General features: G+C 36.8%; 1 protein-coding gene across 3 annotated transcripts in view; it reads right to left on the minus strand.

The window, feature by feature from the left end:
• The window catches only part of LOC139772665 (sodium channel protein 60E), a 97253-nt gene that overhangs the window by 25841 nt on the left and 53610 nt on the right, over positions 1-17802 (minus strand). For all 3 annotated transcript variants that reach the window (XM_071706519.1, XM_071706522.1, XM_071706520.1), the window contains exons 2-6: positions 12948-13156; positions 8475-8695; positions 5170-5350; positions 2062-2139; positions 192-333 (exon numbers count right to left, since the gene is read on the minus strand). In XM_071706519.1, coding sequence (XP_071562620.1) covers positions 192-333; positions 2062-2139; positions 5170-5350; positions 8475-8695; positions 12948-13156 — 831 coding nt within the window. The remainder of the gene's footprint in view (positions 1-191; positions 334-2061; positions 2140-5169; positions 5351-8474; positions 8696-12947; positions 13157-17802) is intronic.

The raw sequence follows: 17802 nt of genomic DNA on the forward strand, positions 1-17802 counted from the left end.
CACTAATTTCCTTGAATTGTTCGTTTAATATAAATTCAGAGAAAAGCAGGTCAAAACGAATAGCGAATTTTATATAACTTTGTATGAAAGACACGTTGTAGAAATTTGGAAGCACGAAAAAGCTTACGACTTTTGCTACAATTCCCGTTTATACCGCGAGACGAACAAAGAAAAATCTTTCAGACGGCGACCTTGTTGTAGACGTCCTCCCAGTAATCCAAGGTAATCAGCTGAAAGGTTGTGAGCATCGACCACAGGAAATTATCGAAGTTGGTGTAACCGTGGTTTGGATTAGGGCCAACGCAGAGACAAGTGTAGCTCTCGTTGCAGTGCCTGGAAAATAGGTAAGACCCACATTGCCGACGCTGCAATATCCGTGATAGCCGTGAGAACGTTTCAAGTGTCCGCAGTATAGCATCAAGTGTGGAAATATTATTCGCTGCTAGCCTTTACCGCGTTAGTATTCACGCCCAGTCCGTGCAATTATCAACTACCCTGCATTTGTTGGGCAAGAATAATTAACGCCTCATTATTTTGCAAAATTGACATTGTAAAATCACAACTGTTTAACTCTTGTCATCATGTTCTGCAACGTTTTCTCTCTCAGACAAAAAATATGTATTTATCGTCTTGGTCTCATTATTCATTCATTCTTTTTTCACGCAACGTTCTTTACATGATTAAAAGATAATAATAATTATCGAAATCTGGATGTTTCCAAATATTTGGATTTCGAATAATATCCATGAAAAATTGTCATAAGCGTAATATTTCCTCGGTTGGCCGAGTTCTTTACAGGAATGTCATCGAAAGTGCAAAGAAACCGTCAGCCCGGACGTATCGATCGAATAAAAAGCCTACTTTCCGCGGGACACCGCACCGACATCGACACCGAAAGAGCGCTGTAAAGTTCGTGAGCCGCCGTAAAGCAGTAAAGCTTTTGCAAACTTATTTATATGAGCCGAACGAATTCCGTCGCGCGTACGTGCGCCCGATGTAATCATTTGGGGAATAGATGCTCGCCGAAAATCGATGAATATATAGAGATGCCCTCGCACACGTTCGCTAGAATGCACGAAATAAACCGATCGGACGAATGGCACGCTCGCGAGATCGAGTATAACCGGATATCATAATGGAAATATCCTTACGTCGCTCGTGATTAACTGGCAGCTATATGAGAAACGATCGTGTAATATCGTCGGTGATTATCTGTAACAGCTCCCTGATTTTACATAATCGCCGATAATCAACGGGTGATTTATGTCTTATCGAGAACGAGTATTATGTTTCTGGAACTCGACGTTGGACGCAATTCGCCGTATACACGTTTTGCAGCGCGTGATGAAACACGTTACGAAAGCGGAATCATTTTTATGGACAAACCAACCCTCATCTAAACGTAATTCTCTATTTAAATATCTAAATTGTGTGGTGTGGGAGAATAACTATAAAATTCTCAAAACTACACGACCTATTTTTCAACAGCATTAGCGATCTATTTCAAAATAATTTTGTTACTTTAATAATGAGACAAACAGGTTTATTAAAACAAGAGAATTACGTATTAATACTGTTATTGAATCAACAATACTATTTTCAATTAGATTACTGTCAGCTATTTCTGTTAATATATTTTGTTTCCGTTTGTTTTTCTTGTTTTCGTCCATTAATTTTCTTTTCAAGAAGCCGTGAAATTTCTGTGACTGAAAACTAGTTCTCTTTGCAAACGCTTTACTTGATGTCGGGCAAATCTTTCCACAGCGTGGGATGAAATTTCCGTCGGGGTGTCGAAAACTTCTTCGACTGCTCCAGTACCGAGAAGAATGAACGTGACGTTGAGAGATTTCGCTACAGGACAGACGTATATCGGCACGGAGAGACATCCTCGCAATTTGCCATTTTTCTCGCCTCCCGCGCAATCTCCTCGCGAGGGGGAAATCGAGTGGCACTTGTCAGAGAGTGAGAGGAGATGTTGACGCGAGAGGTAACGCGACCCTCGCGTCTCTCGAATTAGCTTATCTGAAGTGGGATCGGGGATAAGCAGGGAGAGACACCAACCTGGCGCCGGTTACGTTGCCGCAGATAATCGGCTCCTCGTCCTCGTCGAACGCCCAATTGGATGAGTTCCAAGTCCACCTGTTGGCGACACGAAAATTCCGTTAGCGTTCCTGTGTCAGGTCCCGCAAGGCTCCGCGATCTCCGGAGATTTAAAGCGAGATAATTATATATATCCTGCCGCCTTTCTATGTGCCGTCGCGCGGCAGTCAATTTATCAGATCAATTTTCCTCAATTTGCTGCTGTCCAATACGGCGCGAACGAATCGAATCAGCTTCGAGTAAAATTCGATAAAAAAAACGTGACAATGTAGAAGATAGATGTGTAGGATAGCGCGTTTACAAGTGGTTACAAACATACTTTTTTTTTTACCAGAATATACTGTAAATCACGATTATTTGATGACAGAATGCATAATTTCCACACGTATAACGTTTCTCCTTTTATTCAGAAACCATATTATTAATTAGTTTGAATTATTGATATATAATAGCCAGAGATGAGCGTCGCGTCAGTATTAGTTTAATCAACACAGAGTAAGATTAATTTTATTTCTCGTTTTGATTTAACGCTGCATTTGGCTCTAGACCACAGCTTCAATTACCTAAATGATATGAAATGGGAATCGTGTGGCTGCATTCGGCGAGAATTAATACGGCGAGAATACGCGTATTATTTGCTTATATGGGCTTTCGCCTGCGGCCGCATTTCCCCGTCATGACGAGCAGCAAGATCATCGTATCGTATAGCGATACCTATCCGCGACAGAAATACAACGCTACCGACCATTCAGTTTAATCGATGTGAAGCGGGATATCCGAGCGGAACAAATTGCCACATAGTGCTTCACTGCCATTTGATACAGAGTTACAGATGCGATCGTTTCTTTAACAAAAAGTGAACTTGAACTATATTTCCATCCTTCATTATTAATATTATTAATATTTACTTTAATTTGAACATGAAAAATTATATAAATTTACCTAGAGCAAGTTTTGCAAAATCTAAATTTAACCTGAGGGAAATCTTATTCGAGATAAGTTTTAAAATAAATTTCGCAGAAATCTAAATCAGAAATCGAATAAGCTGTTCGCATTCTATTGTTTCTGCCATCAGCCAATATTTTATAACTTGAATTTATATAATATCATAATAATTTATGATATATAATTTACAATAATTCTTATCGCATGCGAGTCGTAGGGTTCTCTTCTTATGGAATCGAGTTCATAAATAATGCAACGTTCCCGTTTTTTGCAAGTATCCGCACTTTTTTCCACCTCGAGCCGCGCGCATATCCTCGCATAAATCACCCCGTGTACTTGACTCTCGTAGAAAAAGAGCGGTGCTTTTCGAGAGTGCCTCTTAGTTTTAATGCGGTGCATCGCGTAACGGCGCATCCGTGCGTCTCCCCGAAGAGCGTCACGTCACGCGTCACGATCCGACGGGACGTGCACCGAACGCGGATCGATGCTGTCGGGGCTCGGGAAGCGCGGACAATGAGATCCGCCGACGGATAGCTTCCTAAGCACGCGGCGAGCGGCCCGTTTGGCATCGCGACCGGAAACCTGATAACGATGCTCGTAAACGCGCGCCGCGCTCGCGCTGAGGATGCGGAAACGAATAATGCTCGTTGGGACGCGGTGCACCACACCGGCCGCCGAGTGACGGATTACGACACAAACATATTCCCGACATGTGCTTTGTTTTCGTATTTATCGTTCTGATCTATCTCGCCTAATCAAAACTTGCTCTTTCTTTCGACTACTTTTCGAAATGTAATAATACAAAATACTCAAGATAGTTTTGATATGTCACGGATTTGCACGATATTTCATTCACACTAATTTCATGTTGTTTTATCGATTTATATAAAAGAGATTGAATAATAGCTACTTAGGATAGCACCAGGGCCACCAGGGAAATGATTTCTGGCGGCGCAAGTAGTTATGGTCGACGAATAGTCAGCCGCGCAGAGTGTGCCCGAGCGCAGAGTGTTTTCGAAATATATCTTATTTCGGTTAGCAACAATAATTGCTCAGAGGCAAAACACTCTCTGTGTATTCGTTAAGAGATTGAGCATGCATTTGCTACAGGGGTTTACTAGACTCCTCGTTAATTCCATTGGTCTTAGGCACCAGACTGTTTGGATTTACCACTACGCTTGCGGAAACCGTGTCGTTGATTATGGTCGGACTACAGCGACGATTAAGCGCTGCTTTAAACAATCCTGCACGATTTACATATCTACGACGATGCACAGGACGTTCATCTTGATTACTCGTAATGATCCTTTGTTGTCCTCGTGTTTAAGCGAACATTTCCTCCTTCACGATCTGTTTTACGATACGAATAAGTGTCTTAATGTATCATTTATCAATTAGTTTCGTATTGGACATCACCAAATCGTGATTTATGAAAATTTAGGGATTCATTGCATTCCCTTCGTTAACAATTTTGCGATGAGAAAAATCGTAATAAATGTATACTACTTTTTCGTTAAAGTCGATACAATTTTTGTGTAGGATAATATTTTAATTAAGAAGCACGTTTGTATTTGAAAATACGCAAAAATAACACGAGAGTCTCTGCATTGGAATATCAAACAGTTTCAGCTACGTTATGTAATATATCTCTCTAGCAAATTTTGCGGAATCATATTTTCAACTACCGGTTTAATATAATACTTCGCAGTTCTCCTATATACAATTCTCTGTGATAAGCTTAGAGAAATGTCAGAAATATCCAAAAGTAATTATTTTTCGAGTTTAAATTATCTGCAACTATTTCGGTTTCACGATAAAAATCCTCGAAGTATGAACAAAAAACTGACAGTGCTAATATGAAATCTAATATCTTGTGAAATAACTAAATGTCAATCTATCAGTTATTTAGAATTGTATACTTAATTCATGAAAATGAAAACTTTATAAACATTTTATATAGAATCAATATTGCCTAATGTTTAAAATTTGCTTAATATAATTCGAATATATTTAAAAATAATGCGGATATATTTAAACGAATGAGAACATTTCTCAATTTCGGAGAAAAATTCGGAATTAATTAAAATCTGATCTTACGCAAGCGTAATAATGAAAATAACTTACTCCCTCCAGTCGATTTGTGTGGCATTCGGCTCTTGATGCTTCACACACTTATTCCTAAGTTCGCCCATATAAACTTGCAAGGCGAACAGTGCAAAAACCATCAGACAGAAAATTGTCAGCGTCATTACTTCGGCAAGTTGCTTGAAGCTGTGTAACAGCGCGTTGATGATAGTTTTTAGACCTGCAACATACATCACAATTCACGTAATTTTCTTTAATATCAAATGTACATGCTTGTGTGTAGATTATTTTAATAGAATTCTTCTTAACAGCTAGGGATGACTTCGACCAAATTCTGATTAACTTAATCAGTAATTAGCTTATCAAATACTTTTGTTAACATGGATAGAATTATTAATTTCTTGTTGTTTATTACATGGAAAAAAGATTAGATTAAGAACAACGCATTATGTAGTTAGAAATTTTGCTTTAAGCAATTTTGCCGGTTGAACTAATCGCCGATGGAGTTGATCGAAGTTTGGTCGAACCCGGCCTAAGTGGCCTAAGTTACTTAATATTAATAGTTAAAAGTTTTCGCGCGCGGCAAGTAATATTCTCACATTTTCTAATTTATTAAACAGTTTAATCTTCGTGCGTGTCTTAGATTATTAACGTCCGTCGTTAGTCTCGCAAAGTCGTAGCCGATTTTTCCGAACAGCTTTACTTGAGAGACATCCTATTGACCTACTGTCGAAGATGCGTCATTCACTCTAGCGTATCGTTAGCGGGGGCATTCATTTCATCGATCTTTAAGAATCTCGCGAAGCACGAGCAAGCTATCCCGCGGCCTTCGATTGTGTTCTCAAAAACGCCGTGCTAGAAATGCACTTCGATCTCTTATCTTATCGGGTCGTATGCGCTCGACCCGTATAACTTAGACGATTTTTCGAGATTACCAAAGAGAATCTTAGGGGGATCGAAGATCCTTAATTTGCAGCGTTAATCATGCATGTTCGCGAATATTAAAAGTTTCTCATCTAGTTTGTTTTTTACCAAGGTTTTTACTCCGATATTGGAACGCACTGGGCAAAAGGCTTTTTCCAGTCGAATCAATAAATCATGTTCGGTATGAATAGCCGTGTACATTCGCGCACTTTTTCGATTTGCACACGCGGCATTTGAAATCGATATCAGACGGACCGTCAAGATAAATCACAGTCCCTTTCATCGGACGTACGATAGATGCGAAACGGAACGGTTTCGATAATATCAGGAATAATCTCCGTGGCGGTCCATGGGATCACCAAGAGACGACATTCACCGCATTCGAGTTTCCTTCGAACTTCGGTCAAAGTTCGCCGTTCTCTGTACACCAGGTCAACCCGTCATCTCTTCACCGTGGAGACTTAAATCCGCTTCCGCCATCCTGGGGCCGCAGCCGCTTTGTGTTTTTCGTTCGAGTAGCCAGAGACGGACTGCCGCTTTATGGTCTCCCATTATACCTTTTGATCTCTGTAATTTGGAGACCGAGAATTGCCTTAGCCATCCGTTTCCTTGCCTTCCGTCCTCTCGCTTTGTTATTTCGCGCTGAAGTTTCGACGTACTCGGTCTAAGGCCGCTCGGCGTGTTGTGCCACTATTATCGTTTCGCCTTGCGCGTCTTGCCAGATAATTTTCATCCATCACTTTTATTTCCCGTGAATAAATATAGAACGGCCAGTATCTAAACGCACGATTTTTGTAAATCGTACGACGATCTCGATAACAAGCTGGAAGAATTAAGAAAAAAAATAAACAAAAAGTTTAATTAAATGAAATTGTAGAGAAATGTTCGACGCATATTCAAGAAATTATAATAAGTTAAAGTAAACCTGAAGTTTAACTTAAGTTTATAAGGTACTTGGTATCTTGACTTGAAAAGCGACACAAAAGTGCAGATGATAATGCAACATTGTCGTAAATATGCAAACTACCTTCGCACGTTTATGATAATGTGGCATTATCATTCGAGAGATTTGAAGCTTCAGCGATCCCAGACACCAAACATTTTCGGATAATTTTCAATTCTAAGAATTGTTCTCGGGAAAATGCGGATATAAATAAACCTTTCTTCATAAATTTGATCGTACCCATAAATTCCTCGGCTCGGTAAATCAAAGATAAAAATCGGATCGCACTTTGCTCTCGTTTTGTACGCATCACCGTAAACTGCCTATCGACGATTCCATATCGCAAATGTCAAATCCATCGTTGCCCATTGCGAACATACTTGGCCGTGACACATAACCGATCAAGGATCGCAAATCTCTCTCTCTCTCTCTCGATTCGAGCGCGATGTAGCCACGTGACGCGAAAGCTCGGCAATTCCCTTTAACACACTGTCGCAAATTTGCAAACGTGCAGTCCCACCAAGTGGATCTTCGGTGCTGGATATTGCAAGAGGTTGCGCAGGGGAAACGATTACGCGATAAATGCGAGCGATTCGCGAACGGAACCGACGTCCCGCTAAACGTTCTCATGCATATATTAATACGCAATCATACGCGACCGCAAAAAATAGACGTACGTGCCGCGAACGTTTAGTTATGTATGCGGAACATTGCGTTGAATTCTGATGTGGAATATTGTAATTTCGACCAAGCCATTAATGCACGATATTGTAAAGATAACAATAATAATAATAATGGGTGTCAAAAAAAGATACGTATAAATATCTGAATAATAAACGCAAGCCCGCAACTGTATTACGAATTCTGCCGCGATACGTCATTCGGTTTCTGTCATGCGAATGGATTAACGCGATAAATCACGTTGCATTACGCTGGCACGCAAAAGCAAGCGATTTTTAGCTATTCGGAGCAATTGTTTATGCTCATTTCAGCGAACGGTATATAAATGCGGGCTTGATTTAAAGCCAGAATTAATACAAGAAGCGGTCAGTTTATCTGCAGCTAATTAATACGTGTCTACTGTTATTGATCGCGCGCATTTAATCGCTGCAGCGTAAACCGATGCTTAATATTTTGTCAACTGTAATCAATACACATCGATATACACTCGCGTTCAGTTGTTTTATTCGCGATATTCGTAAATACATATTTTAACTCACAATCAAAGAGAAAAGAAATGTATAATAATCGCTGTATTACGTTTAATTACGTAAAGTAATCGCCTCGCAAAAATTGTGTACTAAAGCTAAATTTCTCAATTTAACTGTTTCGATGTTTTCTTTTCATTAAGTTTTCAAAAGATTGAACTAGAGATCGTCGTTGCAACTTTTTAATATAGAGGAACTCTGTTCAGCACTCCCGTTCTCGGTCGAATCAAACGCGGCGAGAAATACGTGCCACAGATTCGCTATATTACCTGGCATAATGGATACAGTCTTAAGTGCTCTCAACACCCTGAACGTCCTGAGACCGGCCAGATTCCCGACTTCCATCCCGATAGTGGCGTATCCGCTGGTAATCACCACGAAGTCCAACCAATTCCAGGGATTCCGTAGATAAGTGTACTTGTTCAGTATAAATCCCTTCGCGATTGATTTTATCACCATTTCCGCCGTGTATATAAGTAGGAAGATATATCTGTAACATCGGAGAAACATCGGACATCAGATCAACTATCCGCTGCCGTTCGTTATCGGGACATGTTTACGGGGAAGTCAAAATGTTATATGGAACATGTCCGAACTACCGCAGTTTCCTGTAACTAGCTTCGACAAATTTATTCCATGACGAAGTTGGAACTGTAAGTCATCTTTCCTTACAGTTTTATGACTTTTAAGAAATGTAAGGCATCTTATTTAGATTGTCTCAAACTTTGTTTTGCATATGAAAACTGTTATATTATGAAACATAATAAAACTTAACTACTTAGATAATATTTAGAAGTGAAAAGTTTGATTTTCTATTACAAGCATCGTATAAAAAATACAATAACAAATCTAACAACTTCTTTTTCTTTATACATTACATTTAAATATATTCTAGGTCTCTTGTAAAGAGATATTTATAAAGAGAGATTAATTAATATAGAATAAATAAAGTATATATTAATTACAATTAATAGATATATACTTTATTTATTCTGTATTAATCAATAACATCCGTAATAATATTTTTGTGCATAATTTTATAAGCACGTAAACTAAACTTTACATTTCAAATTGAGATTAGATGCAGATCTAGATTTACATTCGTATAAATCATCTTGTTCTATAAACACCTGTACCGAATCAATCATCTCAAGCAGCTCATTACAAGCACAGACTTGCTAGCAATCAATTTAACTTTCTCAACAATACAAATACATCATGCTTATGGAACAGCCGTCTCATGAAAAATCTTTATATCGCTTTACGCTGTCATATACACGTTGAAACATTACGTAAACCGTTACGGAACAGCCAAGGGCGATAGAAATTCTGGTCGCATTTCTGGAAGCATTAGAGCCACTTATTTGCAATTAACGAAAATTTTGTCTATATATTATTTCCGACGAAATCGACGACGCGACGTCGCGAATTTTCCTCACGAACCTTTTCCCTCGGCTTCGACTCTCGCTGGTGCCGTGCACAGCGGCACTGAATTTCGACCCAATTCGACGACACCGGCGAGAGAGCGGATCTTTAAAGCTTCCATCCGCGTCTCGGACGTCGCGCCCTGCGGCATTCTCCGCGCGGAGATGCATGGCATTGGCGCTGCACCATCCGCTGCATCCCCCCGGACCCACATTCCGCGCCGAGGGTATACGGAATAACCAACGGCGCGTCCGCCTTTGTTTCCGCTTTTGTGCGGCGTGATGAGGTGCTCTTCTCGATCGCATAGCGACGCGAACGTTCCTAATGAACATTTTGCGCGATTCCACGCGAGCGTGGGATAATCGAAAATGCGTTCAAATTATAGAAAATAGCATGAAAAGTATCGAAATATCGATGCTCTGTCGTGGGTATCGAGCACCTTAGGATCACAATATTAATTAATTATGCTTAGGCACATCAGTTATATTTATTTTATTCTACAGAGATAGCTTATATAGAGATAACTTAAATAAAGCGACGATTTTAAACAGAGCTCCCACTTCAGCTCCCTTGAGAGTTATTAATAAAAAATTAATACTTTCCAATAGATGCTAAACTGTGTGCGCTTGAAACGTCTATAAGTTCCTCATTATATTAAGCGAGTTAGGCCAATTAACTTCCCGAAAGGAACTCTGAAGAGATCGCTTATTCACCATCCTGAAAGCCTCGTTAATCTGGCACGCCTTCGCTCAGACCGCAGTTGCGGAAAATTACCGCGAGACATATTCGGCGGAAGCACGTTAAACGAATTGCTATCCGCAGTCGGCGAGAACTGTCGCGAGTTACTCGCTGGAGGATACTTAGCTTAAGAGGATTACATGCTAAGCGAACACATATGAAATGAACGCCAGTTGTGCATGTTTAAAGAGAACCCGTCAGGCCTGTCTTTAACTCCCAGAATGCCGCACGGATTTCGATTAACTGACAAAAGCCTAATTAAAGCCTAACGCAAGTCTAGTCTAAGAGGGCGTGCACAATGTGCTAAATAATAGATAAATTTCAAGATAAATTTCAAGATAGTGGGGCAAGGCAAACGAATTGTGCTTTTTGTAACGGAATCACTCAATAAAAGTAAATCTCAATAAAAGATACTTGTTTATTAAAGAAATAAAACAGATATTTCTTCAAATATTTAAAGAAATTGTAAAAATATTTAAAGAATTATAAAGAAAATAATATTGGTGTATGAGAGAAGAGAAAAAAGAAAGGTATCGACTCCATTAAATCAGTCTTATAGTTCAGAGACTGCAATAAAACAATGTCTGAAGATATTAACTCCACTAAACGTTTATAATGCGGATATTAAAAAGTTTTTATGGATTTACTTTACGATCTGACGTCTGCCCAAAGAAATCAGCGCGTCGGAAAGATTTGATCTCGGCTATAATATTTACAACTCTAGTATAATTTCTTTTAATAGTTATGCACCATTTCGGAAGAATAGCTTATTAGATCACTTTAATGGTGATTTATTTCGATCATTTTTAATTTTTTCTGCTTCGCGTGATAACGAGAGCCACGCAGTACTATATTTTGTACTCTCTGGAATTGAACAAAAATAATAGCATTAAAAACAGAATAAAATGGGCGAGATTATTAGTGATTGACTTGTAGTAAACAGATCGATCACAAAATTCGAAAACAAGAGATAAGAGATGCGTGCTCGAGTTAATTAGTGACCTGCAATCGAATCAGAAATTTGCTGCTCTTCCAATCGTTATTATATAACTGTGATAAAAAATATTAAGTAGAAAAAGTGTACAAATAATAACCAATATTCGATAAAATTCGCGAGTACTATAGCCGAAACATATTTTTTCCGGCTCCAAAAAAGTCGGCAAGCGGCTAGTACGGCGACCGTCTCGAACGAAAGCTGGAGGACGAATCAGCCGGCCGTTAGTCGATCGAAGCGAACGAATACATCTTCGACCGTTAACGTGGTCCAAAACAAGGCGAAGCACCGGTGCCTCTTTTGTCTTTCGATGAAACATAAACACCGTGTATACTGGTCACGATCACGTGTTCGTTTGAACGAAGCGTTTCGTTGCGAGAGCGTTCACGATGATTTGCGAAAAGAGCGAATTGTGGCGATGCTTCCGACGAACGTTTCGTGCGGATTGCGGGACAATAAGTTCGATGCCGGAACAATATTCGAATTGAGAAGTCGGCAACTTTGATTGATTCTGAAAGCGAGCGGTTTCCAAAATGCGATTAAAAAAATGCAAATGAAAAAAATATAATCGTGTCTTTGCACCGAAAGCGGAGGGCTCGGAATTCGATTTTTGATTGGCAAACAATTTTATAGCTTTCCGGATTTTTTAAAATCTCGAGAACAAAGCTACAGTGGCTGTCAAAATCGTAAGAACATGCACATTTACGTTCGTGTGCTTTCTGAGAAAGTATTTTACGTAACGCGACCGCTGGTAATTACTTGCCTTTGTTTCTGAATTGTCTTTAGAACGTTCTAATGCACATTTATCATATCTTCGCACACTTATATGAATGAATAAAGGAACAAGAGAACAAAGAAAACAATATTACGACTGCAGTATTAATAAAGAATGCCTTTCCCGCGAAATGACAATATCAGACTCTTATTATTCCGCAGATATTACCTGTAGACATGATTAATTAGCAAATTAATAATTAATTCGAATGCGGAGTTGCCTTATATTTTAAAATATAAAAGGATTAAACAGATTCTATGCCCAATACAAAGACGAATTTTCCTTAACAAAATCGCGAAATATTAAAGGTTTTAATCTTCAATTGGTTTTACAAGCACCTGGAAATAAAACATTTTTTCTTTACAACTTTCTTTACCGAATTTTTAAAGCGGATTTTGCTATACTAAATTTTTAATAATATATAGTCTTGTATAAATTATGCGATACATTAATATTTTATGATTTTATTTATTAAATATGTTAATGATGATATTATGATATATATTGATAATAATTATTAGTAACCAAAATATTTAATATTAAAAATTGAGAAATAAAACGAAAAATGTATTCTAAATAAATTTTTGCTAACACAATCGATTCGAAATTATGCGTTGCTAAATTTTTTAATTCTGTTTAATATATTTTATAATGACTATAAATGGCATTGCGACCGTTATTTTTAGAGAAGTATGATTATTTTATTTTATAACGGCAACACAAGTAAGCACAGTTTCAGTGGCTAATTATTAATGATCGACTAGTCGCTGCTACTGCATGCATAAGCATGAGGCACCAGTCTATACTTACTCGGCTTCCTCGACGGTTTCGGTCATGGCCAGGAAGACGCAGTTAAGAAGGATAGTAGCCATGACCACGTAATCGAAGTACTGATTCGTACTTAGGAAGATACAGCACCGCCGAATAGGATTCCACGGGGAGAATATGAACCAACTGTTGGTCGCCGTAAATCTATGAATATAGTTCTTGCGGAACCTCTTGGATACCACGCAGAACGTCTGAAACACAAGAATAAACGAGCTCTTATTGTCTTATTGTCGATAAATTTCCGAATCTGAATACGGATCGGGATGGAAGGAGATTTAAAATAGATTACCGCGATATCCTGATTCTCAGACAGCATACGTGATATCATATACATGCAGATATTGTTACAGATTACAAATTATAAACATTTCGCTCTGTTGCATAATCTTGTTATTGTTTATAATCATTTTCGTTGCGCTAATCCGCCAAGATAATTTTCAATGTTGAATACCTTCGTAATGTCGTCACACAAAACAGATTTTACAAATCGAAGCATTAAAGCAACGTTTAGAGAGATTTTCTCCACTTTACTGAAATAGATTTCTTTGGTAAAAGTTTAACAATTCTTCTCCATTCTTAATAAAGATTCCCGACTCGTCAACGTCCTTATTCAAGAGATTAATTTATCTGATTTATCAGGTCGTTAATTTACTAGATACGTTTTACGTATGTATTCTCTTATTTCAAATTAAACTTCACTTGTTAAATAAAAATTATATAAATTTTACTTGTGATGGAAATATAACTGCCAGAAATTTCTGCAGTGCTCAATAACTCTACGATTAGATTTTAATCCGTCAAAAAGAAGATTTTACATTCATGTAGAAAATATTGATATATTTTGTGATTGATAATTATTTTTTTCGATACACCCTCTATTTGGATACCACTACCCTGATTTCAGTTCAAAAATAAAATAGGGAGATGTACAAGTAAATTTTTTAAGCAATCTGGAGCTGTCTAGTAAACTGTCTTTAAAATTAATTGAAACTAATTATAAATTCTATTATGAAAAGGAGAATTTACATTTTTTATCCATATTCGACGAATTGTAACACAACGTTTCACCTCATTCGTTGAATGTAATGCTTAAGCAACGTACTAAAACAGCGCAGACTCCAAAAACGGCAGTAGGTCAACGCGTAATTATTAATAAGTCGCTTCAGGATTCAGATAACCGTCGGCGAGGTACCAATCCAGTGGATGGTCCGCGGGATGGTTTTAAAGCCGGCGCGGGCGGAAAGATTATTTTCTGTCCGATTATATTTTCCGTACAAAAGTACTGATTTGTTAATCATTTCCTCGATAAAATATCGATCTTGGTACGTTTCTGCGTCGATATGTTTCTATTTCGGCACGAAATAAACAAATTTATCAAGCGAATCTTTTTTATCTCAATCATATCTCGATGTATCATCGACTTTTAAGCTATTTCATAAATTAAAATACCGGTTTTATATTTCTAGCTTCGTGGTAACAACTGTCAGTTATATTTCCATCACAAATCTTCGACAGAGCGAAGCTAAGTCGTTCGTGTCAACTTATCGTGTTTATCATAACATTTCGAAAGTCCCTTCGCGAACTCTCACAATTGGAATCTCTCGTTAGTCGTTAGAGTCATGTTAGCTTAGCTAGTTCGAGTAAATCAAGCTACACGAAACATTAAAATGTGGGACCTAAATATCGGATTACTTTTAACGATAGCTATAATTGTACGTCATGTGGTAGCATTACCAAATTTCTGTTTAGCCTTTTTAGTGGTTTTATTGATGTTAATAGTACTTTTGATACTAATGCTATTATTAATACTAGCATACTAATATTACGTATGTATTTTAACATGTTTAGAAAAATATGACAAAGATCGATTCGATCGCATCATTTTAAACGTTACTATGTACTTGTAAAATATTTCAAATATTCTGTATTTATATTACTCTCTTACGTTTTCAATGTAATTTTAAATTTGTCAAAATGATTTGAATTCAAATGCCTAATGACACAGCTCTACGCCGTCGGCAAATCGCAAACTTGTATGATATAATGTAAATATACAGGCCTACTCAATACTGATTATTACAAATCAATGATTTGATAATTTTCTTTAGTTAGCTTTTTTTAAACATAATGGAGAATAAAGATAATGTAATACATCAAATTTGTCGTGAAACTGTCGAAAAGATGAACAATCAATCGTTTGCTAATTATTGAAAGATAAAAAGTAAAATACAAATTAGAATTCGTGTATTTCCACTTGAGATAAATGAAACATGACACATCTCGTCGTGAGTGCAAGGGTATGCGATATACTTGGACGAAGGTTGATGGACCACAACTGAATGTTGTGGGAGATGCTGGATATATGCAGTTTTGGATGCATCGTTACTATCAATGGATTTCGGAAAGCATCAAGAAACTTATCAGAGCGTAACAGTTAGTATAAATTTCAAGTTATTTATGGTGCATTTGATGTGTAATATTTACGGAGTTAATAAAATGTGCGTTGTAAGAAGAAAAGAATAATACAATTATTAGATCATTAAATTTTCGATTAAATAACTTATCGTGTAAAGGAGAGCTGCTAAAATCACAGACTACTTAAGATATTTTATGTCATATCTCTCATTTGATACTAATTTGAAAATTAATATTTAAAGCTATAGTTCGATGTTCAAGACACCCACAGTTATACTCAACTTTTTGCCAAAACAAATTAATTGGTTATATAAGTCATTCAAGACATAGTGTAAAAGATACAATTTTAAACAATTCGTCTCTAAATTATATTTATCGGCTCTTTAAAATGTAGCTCCTTTAAGAATAGTAAATTTGCGAATAAAAATAATAAAAAATATAGTTGAGAAGGTTTATATTATACATTGATAGATCAAAAAATATCCAACACATAATAAGGATTTGAGACTTCCCTTCTTTGCTTCTCACAAAAATATGTATAGCAAAGCATCTATATCGCTAGTACTTTTGGATCATAATTATATAGATATTGTCATATACGACGGAGAGAGACAGTTGTATGTGTGTGTGCATATAAAGGGTAACTGTTGATTGCTCGGTCTAGCGCCTTTAATCCTTTACTCGACCTTGCATTAATCGTGCCCGGTGTAATCAGCCATTAACCTATCTACCGTATTAGATTAGGCTGGTATCTGTGTTCAGATTGTATCTAAATAGGTATTACGCCGCTCATTTCCATCTTTCTCGAAACAGCTTGAGAAACTTATGTTTCTCGCACACGAAAAATTGGACGTTTGAAATATTCTTCTCATTTCTCCGAAAAACGAAAAGAATATACGAAAGTAGTATGCTCACGTAATAATATTCAACTAATTATGACAAAAGATGATTAAAATTGTTAGAGTGTCTTAGAACTGTAAATATCTGTAATAAGAGAATTATTTTGTTGCTTTTTTTGTTTCACGTTTAATGAACATTCATTAAGGTACTGAACGTAAAATGTTCAAAGTATCGATACTTTTCTTTAGATATTAAATATTCTACTATCGATCTTAAGCTTCGACTAAAAGAGTTACGCTCAAAAAGTGGAATGCGTTACATTTTTATGCTTAGCATATTTCTATATCGATATATCTCTGTTTCGGCACAAAATAAATTTAAGTGAATATTTTTATCTTCATTATATTGCAACGTATACTCGGCTTATAAACAATTTAATAATCTATAATAAAATAAAAGACTTTATATTTCCTGAAATATCGTACCAATCGTCAGTTATATTTCCACAACAAGTATGTTTTGAATTTGCGGAGAAAAAAGTCGTTTACTGATTTGTATCTATTGTAATGTCCCCAAGACTCTTTCGCGAATTCCCTAAAGTGAAATCCCATTAGACGTTTGCGAGTCGTATCAATAACAGGTTCTGGTTAAAGTGGTTTAAGATATATATTAAAATGAAAATATTAGTGCTTACATTAATATCAAATGTAATTTCATATATATTTTCTGATAAGCTTGACAAAGATAAATTTGAGACATTCTTTAATGTGATACTTCTGTTTACACTCTTGTACCCACTGGAAGTTATAAATTTGGAGGATGTTGCGAGATTCCTTCTTTGGGTGCAGCAAAAAAGATTGACACATTATTTTTTGTCGTATCTTATTGTTCTTTCGCTTACTCTTTTTTGCTTGGTCTTTTTTGGATGCTTTATCTTATAATTGTTGGAGATGCAATTCTCATCCAAAAGAGTTGCAATACACTCTCAAGTACTAATTTAATTAAATTAGTTTTAAATTAAAAATTTCGTGATACGTGCTATGCGATACAACTTGGCCAGTAATCGCTTTATTTTCACTCCGCGCTAAAGAACATTTCGACTCAGGATAGATTATTAACTATTAAATGTGTCCCAAGCATAAGTGTGTGTAAAGTTACGTGACGAAAATCAAGGATCAAAAATGAATATTTTACTACGTAAGATTCTGAACGCAGTTTTGGACGCGTCGCCCGATGTTACCAACGGATGTCGAATTATTTCGACAGAGAAACTTTAACACGTAATAGTGAAAATAATGGTGAGAAAGTTATTCATGTAATATTTGATAATATATGTGTGTAGTATTCATAATATTCGTATCCCGTGAATCGCGCATTGGCTCTTATTGCGAAGAAGATAAAGCTTTTACCTATTTTTACTTTTACTAACTTTTAGCTTTAAATTTTTTAATTCATGATTATATTGGATAGTTTGCATTTTTCAAAATTTTTTGAAATTTTGTCGCATTACTCAACTACTTAAACACTAAAGAAATTCAACGACAAATTGGATATTTTTGGAACATTTTTCTCATTTCTCCGG

The sequence above is a fragment of the Temnothorax nylanderi genome, unplaced genomic scaffold (assembly GCF_030848795.1).
Source record: "Temnothorax nylanderi isolate EJ_2023f unplaced genomic scaffold, tnyl_v1.0 TNYL_tig0052_pilon, whole genome shotgun sequence".
Classification (NCBI taxonomy): domain Eukaryota; kingdom Metazoa; phylum Arthropoda; class Insecta; order Hymenoptera; family Formicidae; genus Temnothorax; species Temnothorax nylanderi.